This window comes from Diospyros lotus, chromosome 8 (assembly GCF_014633365.1).
Source record: "Diospyros lotus cultivar Yz01 chromosome 8, ASM1463336v1, whole genome shotgun sequence".
Taxonomy (NCBI): domain Eukaryota; kingdom Viridiplantae; phylum Streptophyta; class Magnoliopsida; order Ericales; family Ebenaceae; genus Diospyros; species Diospyros lotus.
Window position 1 is genome coordinate 38725544 of NC_068345.1, and position 25581 is coordinate 38751124.

At 35.3% G+C, this 25581-nt stretch overlaps 3 protein-coding genes across 3 annotated transcripts; 2 read left to right on the top strand and 1 right to left on the bottom strand.

The window, feature by feature from the left end:
• Positions 1–5: 5 nt before the first annotated feature.
• Positions 6–3684, bottom strand: LOC127807196 (protein CHUP1, chloroplastic). Its single transcript, XM_052344866.1, has 6 exons — positions 2275–3684; positions 1891–2022; positions 1607–1788; positions 1368–1479; positions 444–578; positions 6–342 (listed from the first exon to the last, which is right to left on the bottom strand). Exons 1-6 carry the CDS (start codon positions 3388–3390, stop codon positions 214–216), a joined length of 1806 nt encoding a protein of 601 aa, XP_052200826.1. The 5' UTR covers positions 3391–3684; the 3' UTR covers positions 6–213.
• Positions 3685–13146: 9462 nt separating this feature from the next.
• LOC127808149 (phospholipase A1-IIgamma) lies at positions 13147–14762 on the top strand. Its single transcript, XM_052346554.1, has 2 exons — positions 13147–13766; positions 13864–14762. Exons 1-2 carry the CDS (start codon positions 13173–13175, stop codon positions 14467–14469), a joined length of 1200 nt encoding a protein of 399 aa, XP_052202514.1. The 5' UTR covers positions 13147–13172; the 3' UTR covers positions 14470–14762.
• A 6263-nt stretch (positions 14763–21025) lies between these two features.
• Positions 21026–23423, top strand: LOC127808654 (adenylate-forming reductase 03009). The gene is given in 4 exon segments (XM_052347224.1): positions 21026–21094; positions 21096–21278; positions 21378–21765; positions 23182–23423. Coding segments are annotated over 4 exon segments (798 nt in total). The 3' UTR covers positions 23340–23423.
• Positions 23424–25581: the final 2158 nt, after the last annotated feature.

Genomic DNA, 25581 nt, shown 5'->3' on the forward strand with positions numbered 1-25581 from the left:
CGGCCCACTGGTATCTTCTTTTTTATTTTTTAATTCAATCAGGAAATTTATAAATAGGGCAAAAATGAGAGGCATTCTTGTGTCAAAATAATTATGGACTCATGAATAAATTTCAATGCGAAAAAATGGCTGCAGCCATTACTTGATGAGGGTTCACTCTCTCTTTACAACACAGGCTGTGGAAGCAGTTCTGAAGCAGAGTTTGCTACAGATTCAGCAAGCAGCGGATCTACACACAAATTTCTGTTGTTGCTGGTTTTGGTACTGAATATGGCACAACCGAGCTTTGTCTCTCAGCTCTTGGAATGCTTTCATCGTCTCCACATCAAACCCGCCGGCAAACTGCACGAAAGCACCATCTCATGGGGTAGGTAAAAGTTCTTAAGAAGATGGTAAATTTTGATCAATGCAATGCGCCAAAAAAAAAGAGCTATGGGTCTAACCTGATGAACTCGGAAGGCAAATCTTACACCTTGAACTATCAGCTCTTCTTCTTCAGGTCCACCACCAACTAGTTCAAGCTCTGCAGATACTCTCTTCATGTACTTCATGGCTAATTTGACAGATGCCAGCTTGATCTGAAACGGGTGCGCCATTATTATGCACTACTCCCTTTGGAATTTCATTGTTTCAGGGTAAAAACACAAAAGGTAGAGACAGCCAGAAAACACCAAGATACAACTAGCTAGGACCACAATAATTTCTATCAGATTCACCTTTTGAATCTGAGTTGGAGTGACCCAAAAAAAAAGAGTGAAATTAGAGAAGGTAGGTAGAGTTTCTTCACTATTCCAGAGAGAATAATAAAGCATGTATGATGGACCCTCCGCCTAAGGTCTCCCATTCTTAATCAGTCACCAGCCAAGATGAGAAGGACAACCAACATAAAACTCATCTTATCAAACAAAAATAATTCTAGATAAATGAACAAAATTTTGTTTTCCTTCAGGTGTGTGGGACTTGAAAAGTAGAAAAATTTGAGAATCTAGTAAACAAGTGCTACGGTCAGCATTACACAAATGCCACTTAAAAAAGAATGAATAGTCTCGGGAAAACAATATGAACATTATAGGATTGTGGTGTCTAAGCTTCACGTGGAGAATCTAATAATTGTCCTTTCGTTATATAAACTGTATAAAGATCAGACAAGAAACTACAATTCAGACATCAGGGAACTTTCACGTGTTTGTGAGTGCAAGCATTGTTGAAGCAAACGAGGCAAAATCTTTTCATCCTTGTCATCTGCGAACCAGTATTCTTGTTATAATACTTGGTAAACTGAGCCAATCTAATTTTCCTTGCCTCCCCAAGATTAACAATTCCAACCAGGCGGACGCCATGAAAGTATTTATGAAAGAAGTAAATACCTGACTTAGATATCCAGTATCAAGCATCCAATCTGTTGGAATATGATACAAACTGTATCGCTTAGTAGCTGATTCTCTAATTCGAGAGAGGTTGTAAACACCATGCTCTAATCTGTATAAATCGCATCAACTTCAAAACTCAGGAAAACATTTGGGATGAGAACAAACAAATTAAACGAATTAACGAACATCTAGACATCTATAACAAAAAATTCCATCAGGAGAAACTCTTAACATACTTTTCAAAAAAGCCCTGCATTTTCTTGAGAGCAGGAGCACAAGGCTGGCGGGGATCATCCCTAAACAAAGATGCCTCAGATTCTAGTTTCTTGAGATCACAATATCCAAATGCAGCTTCACGTAAGGCATCAGCCTTCTGCTCCGGCCAATCGAAGTGCTTCAGAACAGCCCTTTCATCGACCTGAGCAACAAAAGATCAAACCACACCCGTGTAACTAATATGCAATAATCTGCATTAGGCAAGTACAGAAGGAGAAATTGACGGTTTTCTTAATTGATGTACCAGGTAGGAGAGTTCTTCGTCGAGCCACTTGACAAATGGCACCACATCTTCAATGTTTACGAAGGCAGCATTCTCAACTTCTTTGATCAAAAACCTGATGAAATCACCCTGTGTTTCTACATCTGTCTTTATCTGTGATTAGCATTTCAAACAGACTATCATAAGAAACTAAATCGTTAAAATCTACCAATAGATTTTGAGACTGAAATGTAAAGATTGCCAATTTGATTAATCAAATTTACAGCCCTCGTTGTTTCATTTTAATCTACGCAGTGTCTCCTATTGCAAGAGGAAACCAAAGATGGTTACTTGTCACTGAGTGAGACGAACATCGTGGCAGAACGTTAGGTAATAGGAAAATAGGGGCTACAAAGCAAGACTTACAGCGAGCAAGTAAGCGGACCGGTTTTCGATTTCCCCGATCATGTCGCGGGCGTTGGCCGCCGGAGCGTCAGTAGCGCCACAGCCGGATTCTCGCCGCGAGTCTCTCCGCATAAGCGAGTGGTAGAACTCCACCACCTCCGGGACTCTCCTCACCTTAGCAGGCACAGCCTTCAATCCCTTAGCCGGCGGCGGTGGAGGCGGAGGCGGAGGGGCCGGCGCAGATTTTGGCGGTGGAGGAGGCGGAGGGACTGCCTTCATTGGCGGCGGCGGCAGAGGAGGAGGAGGAGGAGGATGGGCCGATTGTTCTGTCAAGGCACTGTCCGGCGCAGCACAGGACAATGACGATGAAGACGGCCTCGGTGGAGGCTTCGGAACCCTAGGCACTCGAGATCTCAATGTTGCAGGCTCCGAAGTCTCTGCCATTTCTTCGGAATTAGAGCGAGAGTGCCTCGGCCGTTCAACCTCCACAGCCTCGCTGTTCTTGCAGTTACTCTCCTGATTTCCGCCATTCTCGAAAGCTTTTACTCCTTTCTTCAAATTCTTCATCAAATTCGACTTCACCGACGCGTCGATCAGCCCCTGAAACCTTTGCGAACACGTCAACTCGTCTCCCTTCATTGCTCTCTTCAACTCCACGATTTCCTCCTCCATTGCCTTCACTTTCTTCTCGTGTTCCTCCTTTTCCTCCAATATCGTCCTATGAACAGCCTCCAAATCGCGCCTCAACCTCTCGTTCTCTCCTTCCAAGCACTCGATCTTCTTCAAACTGCGCTCAATCTCCTCGTCTTTTCCAGCAATCTCCTTCTCGAGAACCGGCAGAATGGCAACGGATTCCCGGAGGAGCTTGTGCTCGAGGAGTTGCGTCTTCAACCGTGACTCGCTCTCTCGGAGCTCCTCTACCAGGCGGAGCAGCTCGCCGACGTCCGGCGGCCGAGGCTGGACCTGCGCGGAGGAGCGAGGGAAGTAAACGCCAAACGAGCGTGAAAACACGGCGCCTTTCTGTGGAACCTTGCCGGAGCTCGGCGACGGCGAGGGAGGCTTCGGAGACGAGTTTGGCTTCGGATTCGCAGGAGACTTCTGAAGTCCCATCGCCACTTTTACCTTGCCAGCAACCATTGTTGCTCTCTCTTTGTATCCCTACTCCACTCCTCCCTTCGTCCGAGTTTTTACAGTGTTTGGTTTGAGACAAGAATGTCGATAGATAGATAGAGAGAGAGAGAGAGAGGGGGGCGGGGCCGGGAAGAGAAATTGACGGCTCCAAACACGTCCTTGTATGTCTGTCTGTCTGTCCGTGAGAGAGAGTAAGGTCTCTGAAACAAGTTGGAGTTTGTGTTGTATATCAGTGACCTCTCTGCATACAGAGAGAGAGAGAGAGAATCTGTTTGGAAGCTTTTAGAGAGAGAAATTTGAGAGCACGAATTCCGAGGAACGGTCTACTTTCCTTGGATCCGATTTATTTAAAACAAAAAATTACTAATTTCCAAAGTTTTCATTTAATTTGTATTTTTGCTTATTATTATTATTAGGAAATGGAACTTCCACGCGCCAATTCGATTCAAAACCAAAATTGTGCTTCCTCTATTATTCTAACATAAAAAAATCAATCAATCCAAGCCTCCTTTGCTAATTTTGCCCATTTGATTTCTTCTTATTATTTGGGTTTTATGTGATCTTTATTTATCTCATTACTTGTTTAGTTTAATAGATAAACAAATTAAATGATATTATTATTAGATTTTAATAAATAATTTATTTAATATTTTAATCACTCGATACAAATGATCATATACCTATTATATAACTTAAATTAATTCATCTACCAATCAAAACATGATATATATATATGATTTTTTATAGATTTGATAAATTTCACAAAATTATTCATTAATATTGATTTAGTGATAAAGGGTGATTATCACCTTTATTTATGTTAGAATTTTGAAATTTGTTACTTTGTAAGAGTGAACTGATTTAGATAATTTGATAAAAATCAGTTAAAATCTACACTGAATAATATATAGTTTCTATAGTTATAGAATGTATGTTTAGTTAGTGCATTTCGTCTTCTTCATTAAATGTGACACAAAAATAAATCATTAATAAAAGAAAGGAAAAGGTCGCGTGAGATGGATGCGCGTGGGGTTCGGATTAAGGATTTAGGAAGTTAAAATGATGGGTTCTAACGGTCGGGTAAGTTTAACTTGTGACCTGTATTCTCTTCTCGTGATATTGTCTCGCTATTTGATTTCTCACTGCTCAATTGACTTCGGGTTGGGGCTATTGAAACTGTGAAACGGGTTGACCCACGATAATAATTGAATCGAACGACAAAAATCAAAATCTCTATAAATAATTAAAATATAACTAGTGGGATTGTGGTAAACGCGGATTTTATTTAAATAAAATTATTATCGAGTGATAATCAATAATTATAATTTTGTCAACAAATAGCTCCTATTTTCATAAAGAGAAATGATTTAAATTTATTTTTAATTTTATATTTTAAATGTATTTTAAAATTATTAAAAATATATTCTGTAAAAGTTTTCTCGTTCTGAAAATTTTAAACGTATTTATAATGAAAATAAATAAAATAATTTTAATTTTTTTATTTTTAAAAATATAAAAATAAACTGGCTTACATTATTTTAAAAAATTAAAAATTAAAAAAAAATCTGAAAACACAAAAAGGGAATATAATCTAAAGCTTTTGAGTTTGGTTAAGGCAGATTGATTTTTACGGAGGGGGGGGGGCATCATTAGCACTAATTTGGGATGGTGTCCGTCCGAAGGAAAAGGAAAGGGTCAACAACTATATATATATATATATAAAATCCGTTGGTGGTGTCCATTTGAAGGAACAATAAAATCACCATTATTGACTTGGTTGATGCCTTTGATCAGAGGGCAAGGCTATGAAAATTACAATTGGCCCATCACCCACCCACACCCCATGCAAACTTTTCAATCAAATTTGTTATTTGGGAGCAGCAGCAGCAGCAACTACTACCCCCCAATTATTTCATTTTAACCCACAAATTACAACAATAACTTTAATTCATGTTTTAAACTAACTTAGTCCACACATTATCAAGTATTTATTCAATAATTAAAAGAAAGAAAAAAAATAATTAATGTTTGTGTGCATTATTATATCATCATCATGATGATGATAAGCCTATCAATCGTCTGCCCATTTAACTACACTGACTTTTAAGCTGTGGCCGGAGGGCGGGGTGAGCTTTGTGGGTCTTCTGTAATTTGGAAGAGATAGACATGCATACATCTCTTTCACTCTTTTTAAATTGCTGACACACAGCCAGCCAAATTGGTGACCCATTTGACGATGGGAAATGAAATGTTCCTTCAAGTTCCAGGTACCTACGTAAAACCCTAAATATATATATATATATCTTAATTAATGTGTTACATATTTATTTTTAAAATAAATAATTCTAAATAAAAAAATATATCAGTCTTGATAGATATCAAAGCAAATTAAATTGGTTAACAATATATGTACAAATAAATAGCATTTTTTTTATTACAGATTAAGCCTATTTATATATATAATTATTTTCTTTTGGCAAAAACTTGTAGCAGAGAGGCAAAAACTTGATATATGAACCACTCTTTCGTATTCCCAGGGGTTCCCTCTTGGCTCAATGATTTGTCTCACCACCACGTGATCGACATTTGTTTGCTTCGTGCGTGGGATATTGTGACTGTAAAAGAAAATAAGTTGCAAAGAAAAAAGAGGCACAGCACAGTGCAGAGCCATGCATATAATTGGGATGCAGTGTGACAGTGTCTAATGCATTCTTCATGCTACACAGATCCATTGATTGTCTTTCTTTCTGTTCTTTTCTAGTTATGGCAAGTAGTGAGGACACTTTTGGCTCATTTATATATATTTGTTCTAGTTAAACCCCCCATTAGGGTGGTTGGAATTTTTAGTTTTGTGTTTGGTACTTTAATTAATTATTAATAGGAGGCTGGTCTAATTATATATGTATCCTAATGTATATTCGATAACCAAAAATATTTATAAAAATTAAAAAAGGCTAGTAATGGCCAATAATTTTAAGTGATTTCAGCTATAGTTAATTAGATGAGTCATACTACTTGTATATCTTAGGTTACATAAAGGAATATTATGACTAAAATACCCCTCGTCTCCATGCATCTCTATGTGCCTCACGAAGAACTTTTTTATCATTGATACACCTTTATATAGTATAAGATATATACAAAAGTATACGAATAACATTTTTCTAATTAGATAACCCAGAAGATGATGGCTAGCTAGGGCTGAAAGGGACCTGTGCAGCAAGTCTAAGCTTCATATCCCAATCCATCCAGCAATGGTACAGTAAACAAGTCTCATTTAAACACCTTCTTATCCCCTAGCTACATTATATATATATATATATACAAAAAAAATGTAATTTATATACAGAATGATACAGTTCATTAAAATTAATTTTGTATACTAGCTAAATGCTACGTAACCTTATTTTGTATGAATTTTGAGTGTAAAACCAATATATATGCATAATAAATATAACTTTTAGTTCTCATAAATGATGAGGTGGTCCTTGTGAAGGGCACCTCCTCCATGCCCAAATTTATGGAAGGGCGCTGGACTACACGTGCATGGCCAACCAAACATGAATGAGGTTATATGTATGTGTAGTATATGCATGCACATTATTGTTCATGCAAATTGAATATTTGTCTTGCTTGCATTCCATACCTATAAATTTTCTCTTGTGCCTAACTACTTATTGCTGGGGGACTTAGCTGTCTCCTCCCACTGGATCCCATGCAGCATTCATCTTTTAATTAATTACAACAACAACATTTGATTCGTTATATATTTTGAGATAATAATCAGCTAACACATATATAGGATTATTTAAATGTAAAAATTACAAAAAATAAGAGATGGGGTAGTGGGGTTACATTAATTTAGGGCTGGAGGATAACCATTTTGTCCCTCTTTGGGGTCCCAACTGTGCTCCCCAAATCCTCTTTACTGTGAACATATTTCATTTGGTGTTGCTGGTGCATGGTATATATGTACATATATATTGCTGGTCCATGCATGCGCCACAAGCTTTTTCCGTACCACCTCCTTCTCTCCCTTCAATTAATTCATTCATTAATTAGGTTAGGTTAGGTTTGGAACCAGAATTTTTTAAATAATAATAACAAGCCAAAAAGAAATTCAATCCCATAACGTATTAACATAATTTTTCTTTAATCAAGTTCTTAATTAGTATTAAGTGGACCTAAAACCATCTCTAGTACGTACATATAGGCTGCTATTACATACTACGAGATCTGGCCATTAATGGACTTTCTATTAAAAAAAAAAAAGGCATATTGCAATTTGAATGGATCCTTGATGTCTTTTACTGGGCTTACGTGGGAACCCCAAAAGTCAAGCCCAAAGCCCATTACTTCTCATGATGTTACGGCCAGTCCAGCCCATTAAAAAGGTGAAGAATTTCGTTTTCTATTTTTAATTCTTTATTGATCTTTTTGGAATGTATTTTTCAACATAAAAGTATGAGACCAAAATTAAAAATTTCATAAAATTTTCTTTTATAAATAAGAATTCACTAAAAAAGAACCTCAAAGCGTCTACAATTTTAATTAAGGCATACCCTAAGCATCATAAAAAAAAAAATTAGATAAAAAATGAATATCAATATCTAAACTACTAAATAAGAAGATACTTTCCTCATAATATAATGAATAAAAAAATATTTCGAAATAAGAATTTAATAGTCGCATTTGCAATATTAAAATCATGATCCACACTTTTTCTCATATATCTCAGTATTATTAGACTTTTGACGCGAATATCAACATTTTATGATAAAAATACCCAGTTATTCCTCTAGAAAATTCTTAAAGAGTATAACAACCACATTTTTTATTTTTATTTTCTCTTTCACCTCCCTTCCTAAACATTATTTAACTTTTTATGCAAATGTTAATATTTTACTATAAAAACACCCAGTTATTTCTCAAATAATTACTTAGAGTAGGTAAGTATTCTCATATTTTATACCACCATTTTACGTGAAGTTTGACCTTTTATATGTCAATTCTCAATTATTAAGCAATTGAAAATAGATGATTAATAATATTTTAACCAATTAAAACTCGTCAATAATGCACGAGGCCAAGCACTGCAATGACTGAGGAAAGGATAAGTAGACAATCATGTCCAAATAATACATTGCCATCTACTGATCTCTATATTTCCTTTTCGTTAAGTTCAAACTAAATATTTAGCATAAGTAGTTAGATTTATAAACATTTAATAAGATATTTTAATCTTTGATCCACGCACGCTAGCTACTTAATTTGTTTGTCTTTTTCATGGGCTTCGGATGTAATCCAAAATGTCCAAGAGATATTTTGGTAACTCTCTGCTGCAGCTCAAGTTCACGAGGTTTGTGTGAATTGTGTGTTGGGCATGACCCAACCTAACGTGACTTGAAGAAATTCTAATTCAACTACATACGTATGTACTCTTTACGAGAAATTTATAGTTATTATGTTCTAAATGTGATGACCTAATAGTATATAAATTAATTATATCAAATAAATCAATTAACACTATAAAAAAATTAATTTTTAGCGACGATTTTAAAAATCGTCACAAAACATGATATTTTGTAGCAATTTTTTTAACATTCTGTGAGGATTTTTCAAAATTACTGCCAAATTCCAAAAATAATTTAATAATTAAAATTAAATTTTGGAATAGTTTTTGAGAAATTGCCTCTAAATTTAGAAAATAATTAAATAATTAAAAAATAAAAATAATTTAACATTTGCAAAAATTGGGGCAAAATTAAAAAATTTAATTTTGTGATAGTTTTTAAAAAAATCTCTATTAAATTCATAAAATAATTTAATAATTAAAAATTAGAATTAAATAATATTTGCAGCGATTTTGAAAAATCGTTGTAAAATTCATTAAAAAATTTAATTTTACGACGATTTTTAAAAAATTATAGCTAAATTTAGAAAATAAATAAATAATTAAAAAATTAAATAACGTTTGAAGCGATTTTAAAAAATCACCGCAAAATTTATTTAAAAATTTAATTTTATTGTAGTTTTCAAAAAATCATCTCTAAATTTAGGAAAAATTTAAATAATTAAAAAATAAAATTAAATAATTCATTAAGAAATTTAATATAAAAATAAAAAGAAATTTAAAAAAAAATTAATATATAAAATTTTAATAATTCTAAAAAGAAATTTTTAAAAAATATATAAAATCTTCTTTTTATTTTTTAATCAATCAATTTATTTTTAATTTTTTTCATTATTCTTTTAAAAATATAAAATATAATTCTGAAAAATAATAATTAGATTAGTATATAATTTATATGCGCGAATATGTAACAATGAGGCTTTGCAGGTCAAATGATTTTGTGCACCTACACATGTAGGGATGTCCCGAGTTTGAAATCGAGAAAAGGGAATGATGCTAGAAAATCGCCATGTGGCACACGAACATGCGACAAAAATTTAAATTTTTTGAATTTTGAAATTCTAAAAATTCAATTTTTTTTGGGATTTTTGCTTCAGTTTTGAAACCGCTGCTAAATTTTTTGGAATTTTCGTTCTTAGCCATTGCTAAGAACAAATCTTTCAATGGTAAAAATCAACATAGTCGATTGAGACATAATGTGATAAAGCAGTTGCTTAGAGATGAAATTATATTTCATTGATTATGTGAGGTCAGAAGTGAATTTGGCCGATCTTCTGACTAAACCTTTGGGTAAAAAATTAATCAATGAAATATCGAGGGGAATGGGACTATTGCCAAAGGAGAAAAATTAACAATGATGGTAACCCAACCTATGTGATTGGAGATCCCATGAATTGGGTTAATAAGGGTAATAACAAATCATATGTTAATCTTATGGTGAAGTACTATTATTTTTATAGTGTCTCATCCTATAGTGTAAATAGTGCAAATTAACTGTAATATACGAGGGTTGAGCTAAGCTCTTAATGAATTTCATATCCCTTATAGGTGGTGTATAATATTGCTGTATACACTTGATGAATTCATCTATATAAGTGTTGAGTGTGCCCGTTCCTATGAAATTTGTGGCTAAATTTTTAGAGCACTCATGAATTACTAAGCGTATGCATGGCCTATTAGCGTAAAACCGTGATGAGTAGCAAGAAATAAATGGGTGTAACATGATTGGTGAGAATCATAATTTACGAGCATATTTTTTAATTCATAGAAGCTATAAGTTTCACCAATAACTATGTAAGTTATGTCTCATTCATTTTAGAATTTGGTTCATAGTCCAAAAGACATCAAATTCGAGGTGTTAGACTCTACTGCTTAATCCAACAACAATTATTCCTTTGATTTGAAGCCATTTAAAATATGTGGGGGATTGTTGTAAAATATGAATACAATATTTCAAATGGTCATTTGGTTCATTAAGTGCATTGGTCCCACATTCCAATATATTGATATTATATTCTGTTGAGTCAATTTACTTATATTAATTAAGTTTTGATGATTAATAAAAAGAGAATTTTTAATATATAAATTATAATATTTTTGGTGATTAACAAAAAAAATATTTTTCTTAAATATATTAATTGTAGTACCGAATTATTTTTTATTAATTTATAAAATATTTTTTTCATAGCATATGTATTACCAAAAATATTATTTTTTGTTAAAAATATTTTTAGATTAATTTAAAAAATATTTTTCATAGCATATGCATTATCAAAAATATTATTCTCTATTAAAAATATTTTAAATTAATTTATATAATATTTTTATATTATATGTATCTCAAAAAGTATTTAAACAACTAGGTGTATGTGCTTGGATTTGAATCCAAAACCTCCTATTTGTCCAAATCTTCTCTTGCCAGCTGATGTACAAACTTTTTAGATATTTGAGTGTACATATTAATTTTAAGTTATACTAAGTTTTCTTGCTATAACAGTCAGATTTTTGACTGTTGAAAAAGTGTCCAAAATGGCTATAAAATAACCCTCAAACTCATTTTTTGAGCATTTAAGTGTTTCCATTGCATATCCGAAGCACCTTAAAGCTTTCAAACATTCTCAAGCAAAGCATCCAAGCAATCTGAAACTCTTGAAATATTATTCCACATCAACTGAAGAGTCACAAGGTAAGAGGAAAAAAGTTTTTCAAGTCTTCTACGACATATTCAAACTTCTCTATTTGAGGTTACAAATTTATTTATTTATTTAAATATTATTACCTTATATAATTTGTTCTTAATTGTTTATTTATGTCTAAGTGTGGACAAATTATTTGTAATATTTAAATTATCATTGTGAATTATATAGGTTTTCTAAAACCATTAAAATCTAGTTGAATCTAATTTTTAAGGTCATTTAGGAAGAAAATTTTGGTGTAGTGGTTTTCTAAAACCCATTATAATCTAGGTGTGTATCTAGTTTCTAAGGTAAGTTAGTGTTAAAATCTTGGTGAAATTATTTTAATAGAACTCCAAGAGTAGTTAGACTTTGAGAGAATGGACTAGGTGTGTGTGAAAATACCAAACCACTATAAATTGTCTTGTGTCTCATTATATTTGTTTTTGTTATATCTTGTGCTTTACATTTATTATTAATCTCAAATATAATTTATTATATTTATCAAATATATATTTTTTAATAAAATCATTAATAGAGAATATTTATTAAAATTTAAAAAAAATTAATTACTCAATTTACCCCTTCTTGAGTAATCATACCTAAGGGACCAACATATTCATATTCCAACGGTCATATTATAACGGTCATATTCCAACAATTAGATTATATTCTAATGGTCATATTATAACGGTTATATTCCAAAAATCATATTTTCTACTTATAAATAGGTAGACATTCCTTCACTTGAGAAGGGATGTAAAAGCCTTCTCTGTTTCTCATCTTTGTTGAAGCTTTGCCTTGCTTGCTCCTTCTACCAGACTATTGTTTATTCTGGGTTCTATTATTTGTATCATCAATTGATGATACATGATATTTGTATCATCAATTGTGTGTTGGGGATATATTATTTGTATCAATTTTGTATTTTGGAAATATATATATATATATATATGGACAATATTTCCTTAAATATATATATATATATATATATGGTATGGTACCAGTCACCAGTCACCACGTACGTACATTGCTTCTGGTACTCAACAATATATTGGAAGATGCTTCCACTTCACATTTTTACCAAAGTCGTAGAGTTTTATATATATGTATGAGTGAATGTCAACCTACAGCATCAATCATGAAAGGCTCACTTTTACATCAAGCATGCTGGACGGACCTGCAGCTGTCTTATATATATATATATATAACAATATATATAAGTGTATGTAGTAGTTATTAATAAAATAAATATATAAGTGTATTTTATTTTTAGATATAAGGCATATATATATATGCATGTTTATTAAATTTTATGTTAAATAATTTTATTAATTAATTAAACTACTTATGAGATAGAATATATATATATATATATAGGTATAATTTTAAGATGTACAGAATGACACGTGCTAAGCAACTGGCCGGCCGGTTAAGTTAAGTAACATATATATACTTTAATATATAGTAAAAAAATAAATATTATTCATTCTTAATTACTTGGTTAAACAGATGATACGAATTAACTATATATTAGAATGAAAGCAGATGCCAGCGCAGCGAATAGGTAGTCAATGAAGTGATCAAGTTAAATCACGAGCGTCAACACCGTTTTGGCCCTTTTTACACACACATATATATACATATATGCACACACACGCCATGCCCAGAAACAACAAGGCAATTGAAAGAAAGAAAAGATGGGCAGCAATGGCAGCACCATAGCCAAGAAATGGCGGATTCTCAGCGGGGAGAACAACTGGAAGGGGCTATTAGATCCGCCGGAGATGGATCTCCGGCGGTACATCATTCACTACGGCGAACGGGCTCAGGCAACCTACGACACCTTCAACTCCGAGAAGGCGTCGAAATACGCCGGAAGCAGCCGCTACTCGAAGAAGAATCTGTTCGCAAGGGTGGGCCTGGAGCAAGCCAACCCGTTCAGGTACCAGGTGACCAAGAATATCTACGCTACTTCGTCGATTCCATTGCCTGACGCCTTCATAGTGAAGTCCCTGTCGAGAGAGGCTTGGAGCAAGGAATCGAACTGGATGGGCTATGTGGCGGTGGCCACCGACGAAGGCAAGGCTGCGCTGGGGAGGAGAGATATATTGGTTGCTTGGAGAGGAACGATCCGGGCCTTGGAATGGGTGAATGATCTGGAGTTTGTTTTGGTTTCGGCTTCAGAGATTCTGGGAAAGAAGCATGATCCGAAGGTGCATCAGGGTTGGGTCTCCATCTACACCTCAGACGATCCAAGGTCTCCATTCAACACGACCAGCGCTAGAGACCAGGTAATTTAATTCATTTTGCCTATAGTACTACAGGGTAAGACTGGATATCCAATCTTGTCTAACCTACCTCGCTGCCTTTTCCATGTTGTGTTCCAAGGTTTTGAGCGAGGTTAGTAGGCTGGTGGAAGAGTACAAGAACGAAGAAATCAGCATAACCGTAACTGGCCACAGCTTGGGAGCATCACTGGCAACCCTAAATGCAGTGGACATAGTTGCCAATGGATTAAACAAGCCTAAAGACCAGCGACACAAGGCCTGCCCAGTGACCGCCTTCGTGTTTGCCAGTCCGAGAGTTGGAGATTCAGGCTTCAAGAAGCTCTTCTCCGAGCTGAAAGATCTTCGAGTTCTTCGAATCAGTAATGCCCCGGATATCGTTCCAGATTACCCGATAATAGGCTACTCGGATGTGGGCGAAGAAGTGGCGATTGACACGAGGAAGTCACAGTACTTGAAGAGTCCCGGGAACACGCAGACTTGGCACAATTTGGAGGCTTATCTCCATGGAGTTGCAGGAACACAGGGCTCGAAAGATGGGTTCAAGCTGGAAGTTCAGCGCGAGATTGCGCTCGTTAACAAATCGGTGGATTGTTTGAAGGATGAATACGGCGTTCCCGTTTCGTGGCGAATCGAGAAGAACAGGGGCATGGTTCAGCAGCAGGATGGATCTTGGAAGTTGATGGATCATGAGCCCGATGATTTCTAAATCTTTTAATCACCACGAAGATACCTCTTTCAATTATACCCATGAGATTAATTAATAATATAGTAGCGACGGAAAAATAATTATGAAACCGTTGCCAAAAGTTCAAATATTTGCCACAAAAAAAATAAAAAAGCTTATTTTTAGTCACAAAATGCTTGTGAGGTAAAACTTTCAGCGACGGCTACGTCTGGTACTGTACTAGCTTGTTGGGGATGTGTTTGTGCTGCGTTTGCTAGCAGATCAGTTTGAAGTTTCCTTAGAAGCATGCTTTATTAATAATTGAATTGAAAATTTGTCGCTACTAATCATATTATTATGTTTAAACCAAAACCAAAACTGCCTAAGAAACATGGGGCAGAGTGGAAATGATGTGATGATGGTTGTTTGTTTGTTGGTATATAAGCTAGCTAGCTAGATTAATAGAAGTTTTGATGACTTTTGAGATGTATATATATATTGTCCCGTAAAGGAAGGATCAATTAATAATGCTAGCTCTCTAAGAACACTCTTAATTAACATTACTACTTAAAATTTATTATTATTATTTAACCAAACCATTAATTAATTAATGATCTATAACATTTGGGACTTAATTGCAAAATTTGGTAAAAAGAACAAACCCAGCTTAGCTTAATTAATTAACGTACTCTTGATGAGGAGCAATGAACAGTCAAGGTGTTGGAACACAATTGCATGCGCAGTGCAGTAGACATGGTAACGCACCCCTTTATATATACGCTCTCTTGAAAGGTTTTACCAGATTAATCATAATTAAATTTCTTTTCACTAAAATGTAAAAGCTAGCTATCATCATCATCATCATCAGCCTTTCTCAAATCAAATAATATAATGGCAAGTTTCCAGCACCTCTGTGGGTTGTCACTAACTATATTTAATAATTCACATCGATCCATTTCATCTTTAAAAATAAAAAAAATTGAAATCTGTACTTTGATATTCATGCCCATCACTACTTCTTCTCTCTTGTGTAACTTTGAAGAGCAACACTCAAAAGTTCAACAAAACTAATTAACTAGCTCATCAACTACCTGACCTAACAGCACCACAACTAATTACCAAATTTAGACAACATGGTACGTAACGTAATGACATGTAAGCATCATGGCCACAACGAAACTAACAAAAATATTACTAACAAGAACTAATTAAAGCTACAAAAGCCACAAGCAACACATTTTCCCACCATACTTTATTTGCGTGGCCGTTTATCTTTCCCGTGAGGTAGACCGACGTGAATTTAAATTTTTTAAATTAAAATAAAAATAAAATAATATATTAAAATAAGGTATATTTATTGAAACTTACTTGTAAGGGCAACGGTTTTATTAAATTATTATATATAAAAGAATATTGTTAACCATTGCCTTAATATGCAATAAGTGTGCCTTATTTTTAGACAATGTATGTATATTTGTTACACTTTATTTTTAGTTATTAAACAATTTTATTGGATGATGATAGGAACATTGTATCTTGAAATATTTAATCAACTAATATAATTATTTAAAAACTAAAAATAAAGTAAAATAAATACATTTTAATTGAAAACAAAGTAATACATATTGCAATTAATTTAACCATTACTATAAGAAAAATGATTTACGTTTCCTTATGTAAAATTGAGGATGACCTTCAGTAAGAAAATTAGGGACATGTAGAGGTGTTTAAATTTTGGTTCAGATTGGATTTAATTAGTCGAAAAATCAGGTTCAGTCTAACATCGAATAAATTCTGTCAAGTATTTGGTTTAAAAAATTTGAAAAACTCAATATATAAACTAGTATATATGTACATTGTTTATCTATTTTTATATACATACAACAATGTATGCACTATATCCAGACATTACACTACATGACACGCATTGTTACATGTTAATTGGATAGATCTGGTCTACTCTTGCCTTTATTATGTTCGATTAAGAGTGCTCATCTAGTCTGAACTGAACTAGATAAAATTATATTAAGATCGAGATTCTTAAAAATTTTAGATGAAAGATCAAATTAGTAAAAGTTAGGACCCACTATAAAAAAAATTAATTTTTCGCGACGATTTTTAAAATCATCGCAAAATACAGTATTTTGCGGCAGTTTTTTTAATATTTAGTAATGATTTTTGAAAATTGTCGCACAATTCATTAAAAAATTTAATTTTACGGCGATTTTCAAAAATTTGTTGTGAAAATAAATAAATAATTAAATTTTGAGACTGTTTTATAAAAATAGTGGCTAAATTTAAATAATTAAAAAACTAAATTAATATTTACGTCGATTTTTCAAATTTGCCGCCAAAATACAATTTGTTAATCAATTTAGTGACGATTTTTAGAAATCATCGCTAAATTTAAATAAAATTAAATAATTAAAAAAATAAATTAATATTTGCGACGCCGCCAAAATACAATTTTTAATTAATTTAGTGGCAATTTTTAGAAATAGTCGCTAAATTCAAAAAATAATTAAATTTTTTTATTAAAATAATTAATTTAAAAAAAATAAAAAAACATGCAGCAAAATTTTATTAATTTTTTAAAAATATATAAAATCTTATTTTTATTTTTTAATCAATTAATTTATTCAATTTAATCCAATTAATTTATTTAAAATTTATTCCATTATCTTTTAAAAAAATAATCCATTAATTTATGTTTTTTAATTTATATTAAAAAACATAGAATATAATTTTAAAAAATAGAATTGGTTTAGTATATAATTTATATGCGTGAATATACAATAAAAAGACTTCACAGATCAGATGATTTTGCACATGGCGCACGAACCGGAGGTTGCGGATTCGAATCCAAGAAAAGGAGAGAAGCTGGAAAATCAAATTTCTAGCATGTCCACGTGACCTGCTGAGCCAGGCCGTTTACTTGATAAAATTCAAGATTTTTAATTTTTTAAAAATTTAATATTTTGAGGTTTTGTTTTGATAGTTTCAAAATCGTCGCTAAATATTTTAAAAATTGCCGCTAATCACTTAGTTTGCAACAGTTCCTAAACCGTCTCAAAAAATAGCATTTAGTGACGATTACTCTAGTAGTTGATAAAAATCGTCGCTAAATGTTTCGCGACGCCTGATATAGCGACATTTTGCTAAATTACTTTAACAGCCGCAAAATACAAAAAAATCATCACAGAATATAAAAAAAAAAACTGTCGTTAAAATTTCAATTTTTTTTGTAGTGACGTAAATTTTGAAACACGAAAAGAAATTTTAAAATCGTTATATGTCATTATAGTTGAAGCATAAGTTGATGGAATAAAAACTCTTTCAATTAGTGGTCCAGTGTTAAGCCCATTCGGGTCCTCTAGGCCTGCTCCAGTCTACTGCTTTTTGAAGAAGAATTGGTTCATATAAATGGAAACTCATACCCTAATATGCAACTTCTCTTTTTTAGAGGGTAATATAATATATTGCAATATCATAATATCATACTATATATTACAGGATGAAGATGTCTTGACCTCGCATCACTACTAAATTTGTTTGAGGGTTGTGCTCTTAATTTTCATTGATCTCTAGATTCTCTTATCAGTGATGGATTCAAGAAAGATTTTTAGTCCGGACTAAATTATAATTTTAGTCTTGACTAAATTATAAAAATTATAATTATTTATAATAATATATATAAAAAATAAAAAAATCAACTCAGGCCAAGGTCCCAATTGGCCATAACATGGCTCCGCCATTGCTCTTGATTGTACTCGATTGACTAAAACTTAACTTATTAAGAATTTTGTTGACTAGTAAATGGATGATGTGATTTTATCTTATGATGATATATTATTTGAAGATCAAGTTAACACGTGATTTAGAATATAATGATAATGATGTAATTAATTAATATTCAATACATGACTCTTTAAATTTACACTCTTAATTATATGAGCTTATTATTGTAGAGTTGGTGGAAGACAATGATCATATAATTAGGTAGATCATCATGTCACTTGGGACGATTAAATCTTAACGAGGGGCAACATAGGATAGGGTCCATGTCTAGATTTGGACTCAAATCCTTCGAGCCTGATTTTTCAATTAGCTAGGTAGGTCGGGTATATATGCCTCCTCCTATTTTAGATAGGTTGGGTCTGGACATGAAATCTAAAGTGTCCATTGTTCTGGACCTAGGCCTAAGACATCTTCGAGCATTACCGTCCTTAAGTACCCGGCCCCTTACAATTAAATAAAATATTTTTTTTCCTATATATCCATTATCTTCCTTCTGTTGAGCTCGTATTACATTAATTGTCTTTGGTTTAGAATGAGCTATGAGAATTCACTTTTAAGTTGATGATTTGCTGCTTACAGTGGGAGGTTTCGTATTACATTCTACTGACTCAATCAGAGCATATATTTTGGAATATTAATTTTTAGCTGAATTTAGGTATAAAAAAATTCCACAATATATATATATATATATATATTTATATTCACGTCATTCCCAAAATGGAAAGGGAGGAAAGTGATTAGTAAGGACAATCTTCAGTTTGCTTGGTCACTCATCTATATTAATCAGAGTACATAAGAAGAAAATAAGTCAGCTAATTACAGTTATCGTGTACTATATATTATAGAGTTCCAGCACAGACACAATCCTATTTAGAGAAAATGCTATTTTTGTACCTAATTTTGCTTTTATAATAAGAAATGTATAGTTATAATTTATAAGTTATAAATAGGTTACAGTAATGTTATACGTTATTCCCGCATCACTCTTTATGGACCAAGTTCAGTTCAATGGGCCGTCTCAATTACCCAGATTCTAAAAAGTCCAAGCGACCTCGTCAAAGAAAGCCCATAAATCATCGAAATCCGAAGCTCATAAAGCAAACATTCCACGAGCTCCCAATAAAGCCCCTAGCTAGCTCTCAATGATCGACTGACGAGCTCACAACAAAACCCTCAGTTTGTTGAATCGCTCAGGTCGCTGGCCTAAGACCACCAGCTCACATAAGTGATAAAAACTGCTCAAAAGTTAGAGGTATGGACTATTCACTTTATCTGCAACAATTTATACCCCTCGTAATGAAGATCCCACTTTCGGTTTCGTGCAGACGATAATGACTATTTGTCCCTCATTATGTAATCATTATATTTCTATATGTTATTTAAATTGTAAAGGCCCCTCAGTATAAATAAGAATCAAAGATATCATTTGGGGAAAAGAGAATAATCAGACATTGTCATTATGAGAAAACAATTAGAGTGCGGTCGTGGAATAGGTATCGTTCTGGCCGAACCACGTAAAAAATTCTAGTGTTGACTCACGTTCGAAACTTTTGTATTTTTCTTCTTGGCACTTTAGACTTACTCATGATAAAAAACGAATTACCATATATTGAAATTGAACGTGTACAAGTAATGTTTTATTTCACCTAAGTTTGGCAATAGATTTTATGAAATATATATATATTTAATATATTGGAAGAAGATACATACAAGGAACGAGGTGACTTTTAGTTGGCCAAGTCAAACTTATGGATTCAGGACTGTCTCAGCTGCATGAATGGACTACAATTCACTTATATATATATATATATATATGATGATGATGATGATGATGATATTATAAAAGCTCATCAACTACTTTTGCCGCTTGCACCACAAGACTCTCAATTGCTCTTTGTTGGGTTTGTGCTTCCTGATTAAGAGATCATAACGATTTTTGAGTTTCATCTTTATAGGCTTTGGTTTGTGATTAAAGAACTCAAATCTGTCATTATTTTGGGCAGTCCATTTTAAAAGTCGGGCCACAAGTCCTATCTCCACTTTAGAGGAGAGAAATAAACCTAGACCCATTTGCTCAAGTGAGAGAAACCCACTTCCTTGGCCCATTACCCTCTTGCCCTAGGCCCTCAATGGAAAAGGGAACTTGTTCCCTTTTCTTGTTCCTATGTGTTGGCTGAATCGCAGTCTCTCTCATTCTCTCACCTTGCTTGATCGATTGCTTTCCTCATGGTTTCCTTTTGTGACTGATCTTCCATGGCTTCGTTTCCATCTTGGTCTAATGCCTCTTTCCATGTTGAGAGGCCACATCTTTCCTTATTGATTTTGGTTGATTTACTGATGATGCACATGCCTTATTTAGAAGGTTTCGATTTTCTATTCTTGATAAGTTTTTCTCTCTTGGCTTTGTGCTTTTGGACCCACTGTCTTTGTGATCGATCTACCTTTTGTGGTAACCTACTGTGTGTGGCTTTGATCGTTTGGGTGAGAAAGGGCTTCGTTTGTGTTCTGCTGAGAGGTGTTAGGGTTTTCTAGGCTTAAGGTTTGGGGGCTTTATTGTGGCTTGTGGTTCCTATTTGTTGGCATTACCAAAGTGGTGAACGATTTCTTCCAGATCTAAGCCTTGGAGCAGTCTTCGTGATTGCCATTGTTGCCAAAACAAGGAGTTTTTCTTTTATTGTTCTTTGTATTCTTATCTTCGTTAAATCTGGTTCCATGTTGGTTTTGCACTAACTCTTTGTTTTTGTAGTTTTTCCACAACATTCTTCTTTTTGCTTTTCTAATTCCCTTAGCTGAAAAAAACATGGAAAACCTAGAAAAGATTGGAAGGTTTTCAAGCTGCAGAGGTGTTTCTTTTGAGATCAAACCCCATTTTTGATCCATTTGCCATCACCACTCTAGCCATAAATCGGGCTCTCGGAAACAAAAGATTTTGGCTTCCGTGGGGGAGTTCTTCCAAGATAGTCCTCTTCTCTGTTAATGTGATTCCAAGGTCCACAAGCCGCGCTAGAAGCCATTTCTGTGATCTCTGGAGCTTGAAGATGACGACGAACATGGCAACAATAAGTTGAAGACTTTGGAAGAATACCTAGAAGAGGAAGCAGTACTGAGCAAAAGCAACCCCTGTTCCACTTCAACTTCCAATGGAAACTAAGTCGAGAGATCATAAGTCATCAAGATTATCCATTATTCTGCTGGATCAAGGCATCTTCACCATCTACAAGCGACTCTTTGTTTTCTTCTTGGCGTTGAACCTCACCGGCGTGGTTCTCGCCGCCAACGGAAACTTCCAATACGGAAGAAACAAGGTTGATCTTTTCTCCATCGTCAACATTCTCATCTTGACTCTCTGCCGAAGCGAGGCCTTCTTGCGGGTCATTTTCTGGCTCGCAACTAAGCTCTTTGGCCGGCCATGGCTGCTGTTCCGGCTGAAGACCACCGTGACGTCTCTCCTTCAGTCTCTCGGCGGGATACACAGCGGCTGCGGCATCTCTGCCATTGCATGGCTCGTGTACGCTTTAGTCCTCACTCTCAAAAAAAAGAGTTCTTCTACACTGCCCGAAGGAATTATACCGAAATCTTACCGAACCCATTTGATTTGACAAATTTACCCCACACCCTCAACAATATTACAAATCTGCCAGTGAAGAGTTTCAGGCAGTCTAGACTTTTCCTTGTTGCCACTCTCGCATCTTCTTTCCTTGCAGCCAATCAAATTAAAAATAAAACACTCTCTCTCTCTCTCTCTCTCTCTCTGGGTTTGGAAATGGAGGTGGAACCGAGCCCACAGGAAATAGCAAAGAAGTTGTGGAGCATAGCTAGAGTCGTCTTCTTCATGCTAAGAAAAGGTGTATCGAAGAGCAAGCTAATGGTTGACCTCTACATGCTCCTCAAGCGCGGCAAGCTGGCCGGAAAAGCCCTCGGAAACCTCATGCTCCACCACCACTACGCCGCCATGACCTGCCGCTCCAACGACGTCCACCTCTCCTTCGTCTCCCCCGCGAGTACGAGTTCAGCTGCAACAACAGCCCCGTCCATCCCTCCTACTACTACTCCTCCTCCTCCGCCCACCGCCACAAGCACCACCACAGCCACCTCCACCTCCACCACCCCCGGCGCCGCCACTCCGCTGATGACGACGACGTCAAAGTCGTCCAGAAGGTTTTAGAGATGCTGAACAAAGAAACGGTGCTTCCGGCGGAGGCGTCCCCACTACTGCCCGGGTTCGGCCGGAGCCCCATGGTCCGGCAGCTGAGAGTTACGGACTCGCCGTTCCCGTTGAAGGATGAGAAGGAAGACAATGCCCAAGTGGACAAAGCAGCCGAAGAGAGTTACGGACTCGACTACGTACTGCATGTTGTTAATCTTGTTTAGCATGCTTGTCTGCTTGCTTCTTCTCCTTCACCATGTTCAATCCAAGTGTTGTTTCAGACAAATAAGATCAATATATATTAACGAACTTTCTTCTCCGATCGATCTTCGTTGCTCAATACAACTGACTAAACAGTAAAGAAACCAACAAACATGCATCGCTTCTTTAATTAATTAATTAACTTACTGTAACTTTGACGTCAACATAAGGACAAGGAGGGTGAAAAGACAAATGAAAAAGATGAGCCGTGAACAGTGAAAATAGCGGCCATTGAAGTTTTGATTTTGAAGGTTGGTGGGCGTGGAAGCTTGGATTTATTAATGGGGTTTCGTCCGCCCAACGCTGTGCTTTGTTTGGGCCTTCCCTCCACCTCCAGTTCTCGTCGCAGTGGTTGAGACGTCGCTTTTCGACACTCCATATACAGGAACAAAAGGGCATTCGGAGAGAGCACGTCTTTTGATAAACCCTTACTCGAATTTGCTCTCAATTTGGCGCCAATTTTACAGTCAATTTCTCACGCAATTTTAGTGTCGGTAATCTCTCGGTACGAGTCATTCGGGCAGTCTAGACTTTTCCCAAAAACAAAGCCGACACTTCCCCCGAAATCATCACAGTTGCGTTGACCATTCTCTCTCTCCTCTGCTTCTCGTCTTTAGCTGCGTTCCCTCTCTTCCTCCACCTCCACCACAACGTCTTCGAGTGGACCCACCGCTTCGCCGGCTGGGCGGCGCTCGGCCTCCTCTAGGCCTTCGTCATCCTAAAAGTCTCATATAATCCACAAACCAAATCCTACAATGTTCGCCACCTCGAGTTCGGGTTGAAGACCCGACCCGAGTTCTAGCTGACCATGACAGTCACGGCGCTTATTCTCCTCCCGTGGTTGACGGTCAAACGGGTCCCCGTCGAAATCTCCTGCCCGTCCAGCCACGCCGCCATTATCAAGTTTCAAGGAGCGGTAGCAGCCGGGATTCTGGGTCGGAGCAGCCCGTCACCCCTATCCGAATGGCACATTTTCGGCATCATTTTCGATGGGAAGAAAGAGCGCATGATGCTGGCCGGAGCGGTGGGCGATTTCACAAAGTCTCTGGTCTTTGACCCGCTAACCCATTTATGGGTCCGGAAAATTCGATTTGCGGGCCTGCCTTATCCGGTGAACATGTACGGCCGGGTTTTGCTGGTGGCTGCCGGGTCGGGGATCTGCGTGTTCCTATCGTTGCTGCTGTAGCCGTGCGCTACGGAGGTGTGCTTCATGTGGGTAGCGAAAGAGGTGGAGCAGAACTTTGGGAGAGAGATCAAGGAGTGGGTGAGCGGATATTCGAGAGAGAAGGTGATTGTCCACGACACGGCCGTGCTCGGCCTGCCAAACGTGGCGGCGATGAGCGTAGAGGCGGCCGAAAAGTGGGGAGCTGAAGTGGTGATTGTAACCAGCAACCTCGAAGGGAGCAGAGATGTTGTGAATGCATGCAAAGCGGTAGGGATCCCCGCCTACGGCCCCATTTGGGATTCTTAAATAAGAAATGCTGCCATCATAATTTGACACTTAGGATAGCCCTCAGAATATTATGACATAGCAAATGCTACGTCAATAGTTATAGTATATATATATATGTATATGAAAAACCTTATTTGTGCACAAAATTTTAATAATTAATATTAAGTGTGTGACACATAATATAATATAGAAATGTAATTCCTTGAATATATCGTAATAAACCTATATTGCATGGAAACGGAAACAAAAAACATTTTTGATACAAAATGAAAACACAAAAATAAGCATTCTTCTAAAAAAATAGACATAAATAAGGTCTGAAATAGAAATGGAAAACATTTCCAAAGTGTTTTAGAAATGGGAAAACGGCTCCTCTGAGCCATTTTTGTGCAACATAGCGTAATATCCCGAGAGCCCAATGTCAAGTCCAAGAAAGGACTCTAGAGGTATAAGAAGGGATTCTAGAGAAGCTAATATATATATCGAGAATAGTAAAGAAGGAAACAACACCAGTTAGATACCTTTTGGGCTAAATTTGGATAAAAAACTCTCGGGTTAAGTATGCATGAATTAGGGTAGCTCAAGAATTGATGACTCTTGGGAAGTTCGCGTAAACCCATCAAGATAAGTTGATCTGATCTTTCTTATCGCTCGATGCGGGATGTTACAGGTGATATCAGAGTCGACTCTTGGAGAAAGCGGTTCGATGAGGGCGATGAGTGGTGTTGGGGCGCGAGGGCCTAAGTAAGGAGCGATTCTTGACAGGCTTCTAGGATGGAAGCCCCCAAAGGAGAGAAGATTTGAAACCAATTGTAAGGTCACATGACAAGCACATCATGTGCTCAAGGAAGGAGAATGTAATACCCCGAGAACTGAGAGTCAGGTTCAAGAAAGGACTCTAGAAAAGTTAGTATATATATATCGAGAATAGTAAGAAAAGAAACAACATCAGTTGGATATCTTTTGAGCTGAATATGGATAAAGAACTCCCGAATTAAGCGTGTTTGAGTTAGGGTAGCTCAAAAATAGGTGATACTTAAGAAGTTCGCGTAGGTCAATCAGGATAAGTTGATCCGATCCTTGTTATCGCTCGATGCAAGATGTTACATATAAAAATAAACTTTATTAGTATTTTAATAAAAATTTTATTCAAGAATTTAATTTCAATAGAGTTGAAATGTAAAGTTGTTATCCAAGTTTTAGAAAACAAAAGTGGGAAATAGATATAATAATACATAATGGAAATGAAAAAAATAATATTTTTAAAAATAGTACAAAATAGATACGTGAGAAAACTTGTAAATAAAAAATATATAATGACCTTATTATAAATATAATTTTTAATATAAAATAATTATTTAATTAAATATAAATATAAATATTAATTTCATCACCCACTATACCCACATAAATCATCCATTCATACAGACATAAATACAAGTAATATTATCTATAAATTGTTATTTAATAATAAAAAGCAAACAATAAATTTAAA

Coding starts and splice junctions, on each gene's coding strand:
- LOC127807196 (XM_052344866.1), bottom strand. CDS start 3,390: ATGGTTGCTGGCAAGGTAAAAGTGGCGATGGGACTTCAGAAGTCTCCT. Junction 1,480..1,606: donor ATGCAGGGCTTTTTTGAAAA/GTATGTTAAGAG, acceptor CGATTTATACAG/ATTAGAGCATGGTGTTTACA. Junction 343..443: donor TTGCCTTCCGAGTTCATCAG/GTTAGACCCATA, acceptor GCTTTCGTGCAG/TTTGCCGGCGGGTTTGATGT.
- LOC127808149 (XM_052346554.1), top strand. CDS start 13,173: ATGGGCAGCAATGGCAGCACCATAGCCAAGAAATGGCGGATTCTCAGC. Junction 13,767..13,863: donor CGACCAGCGCTAGAGACCAG/GTAATTTAATTC, acceptor TTGTGTTCCAAG/GTTTTGAGCGAGGTTAGTAG.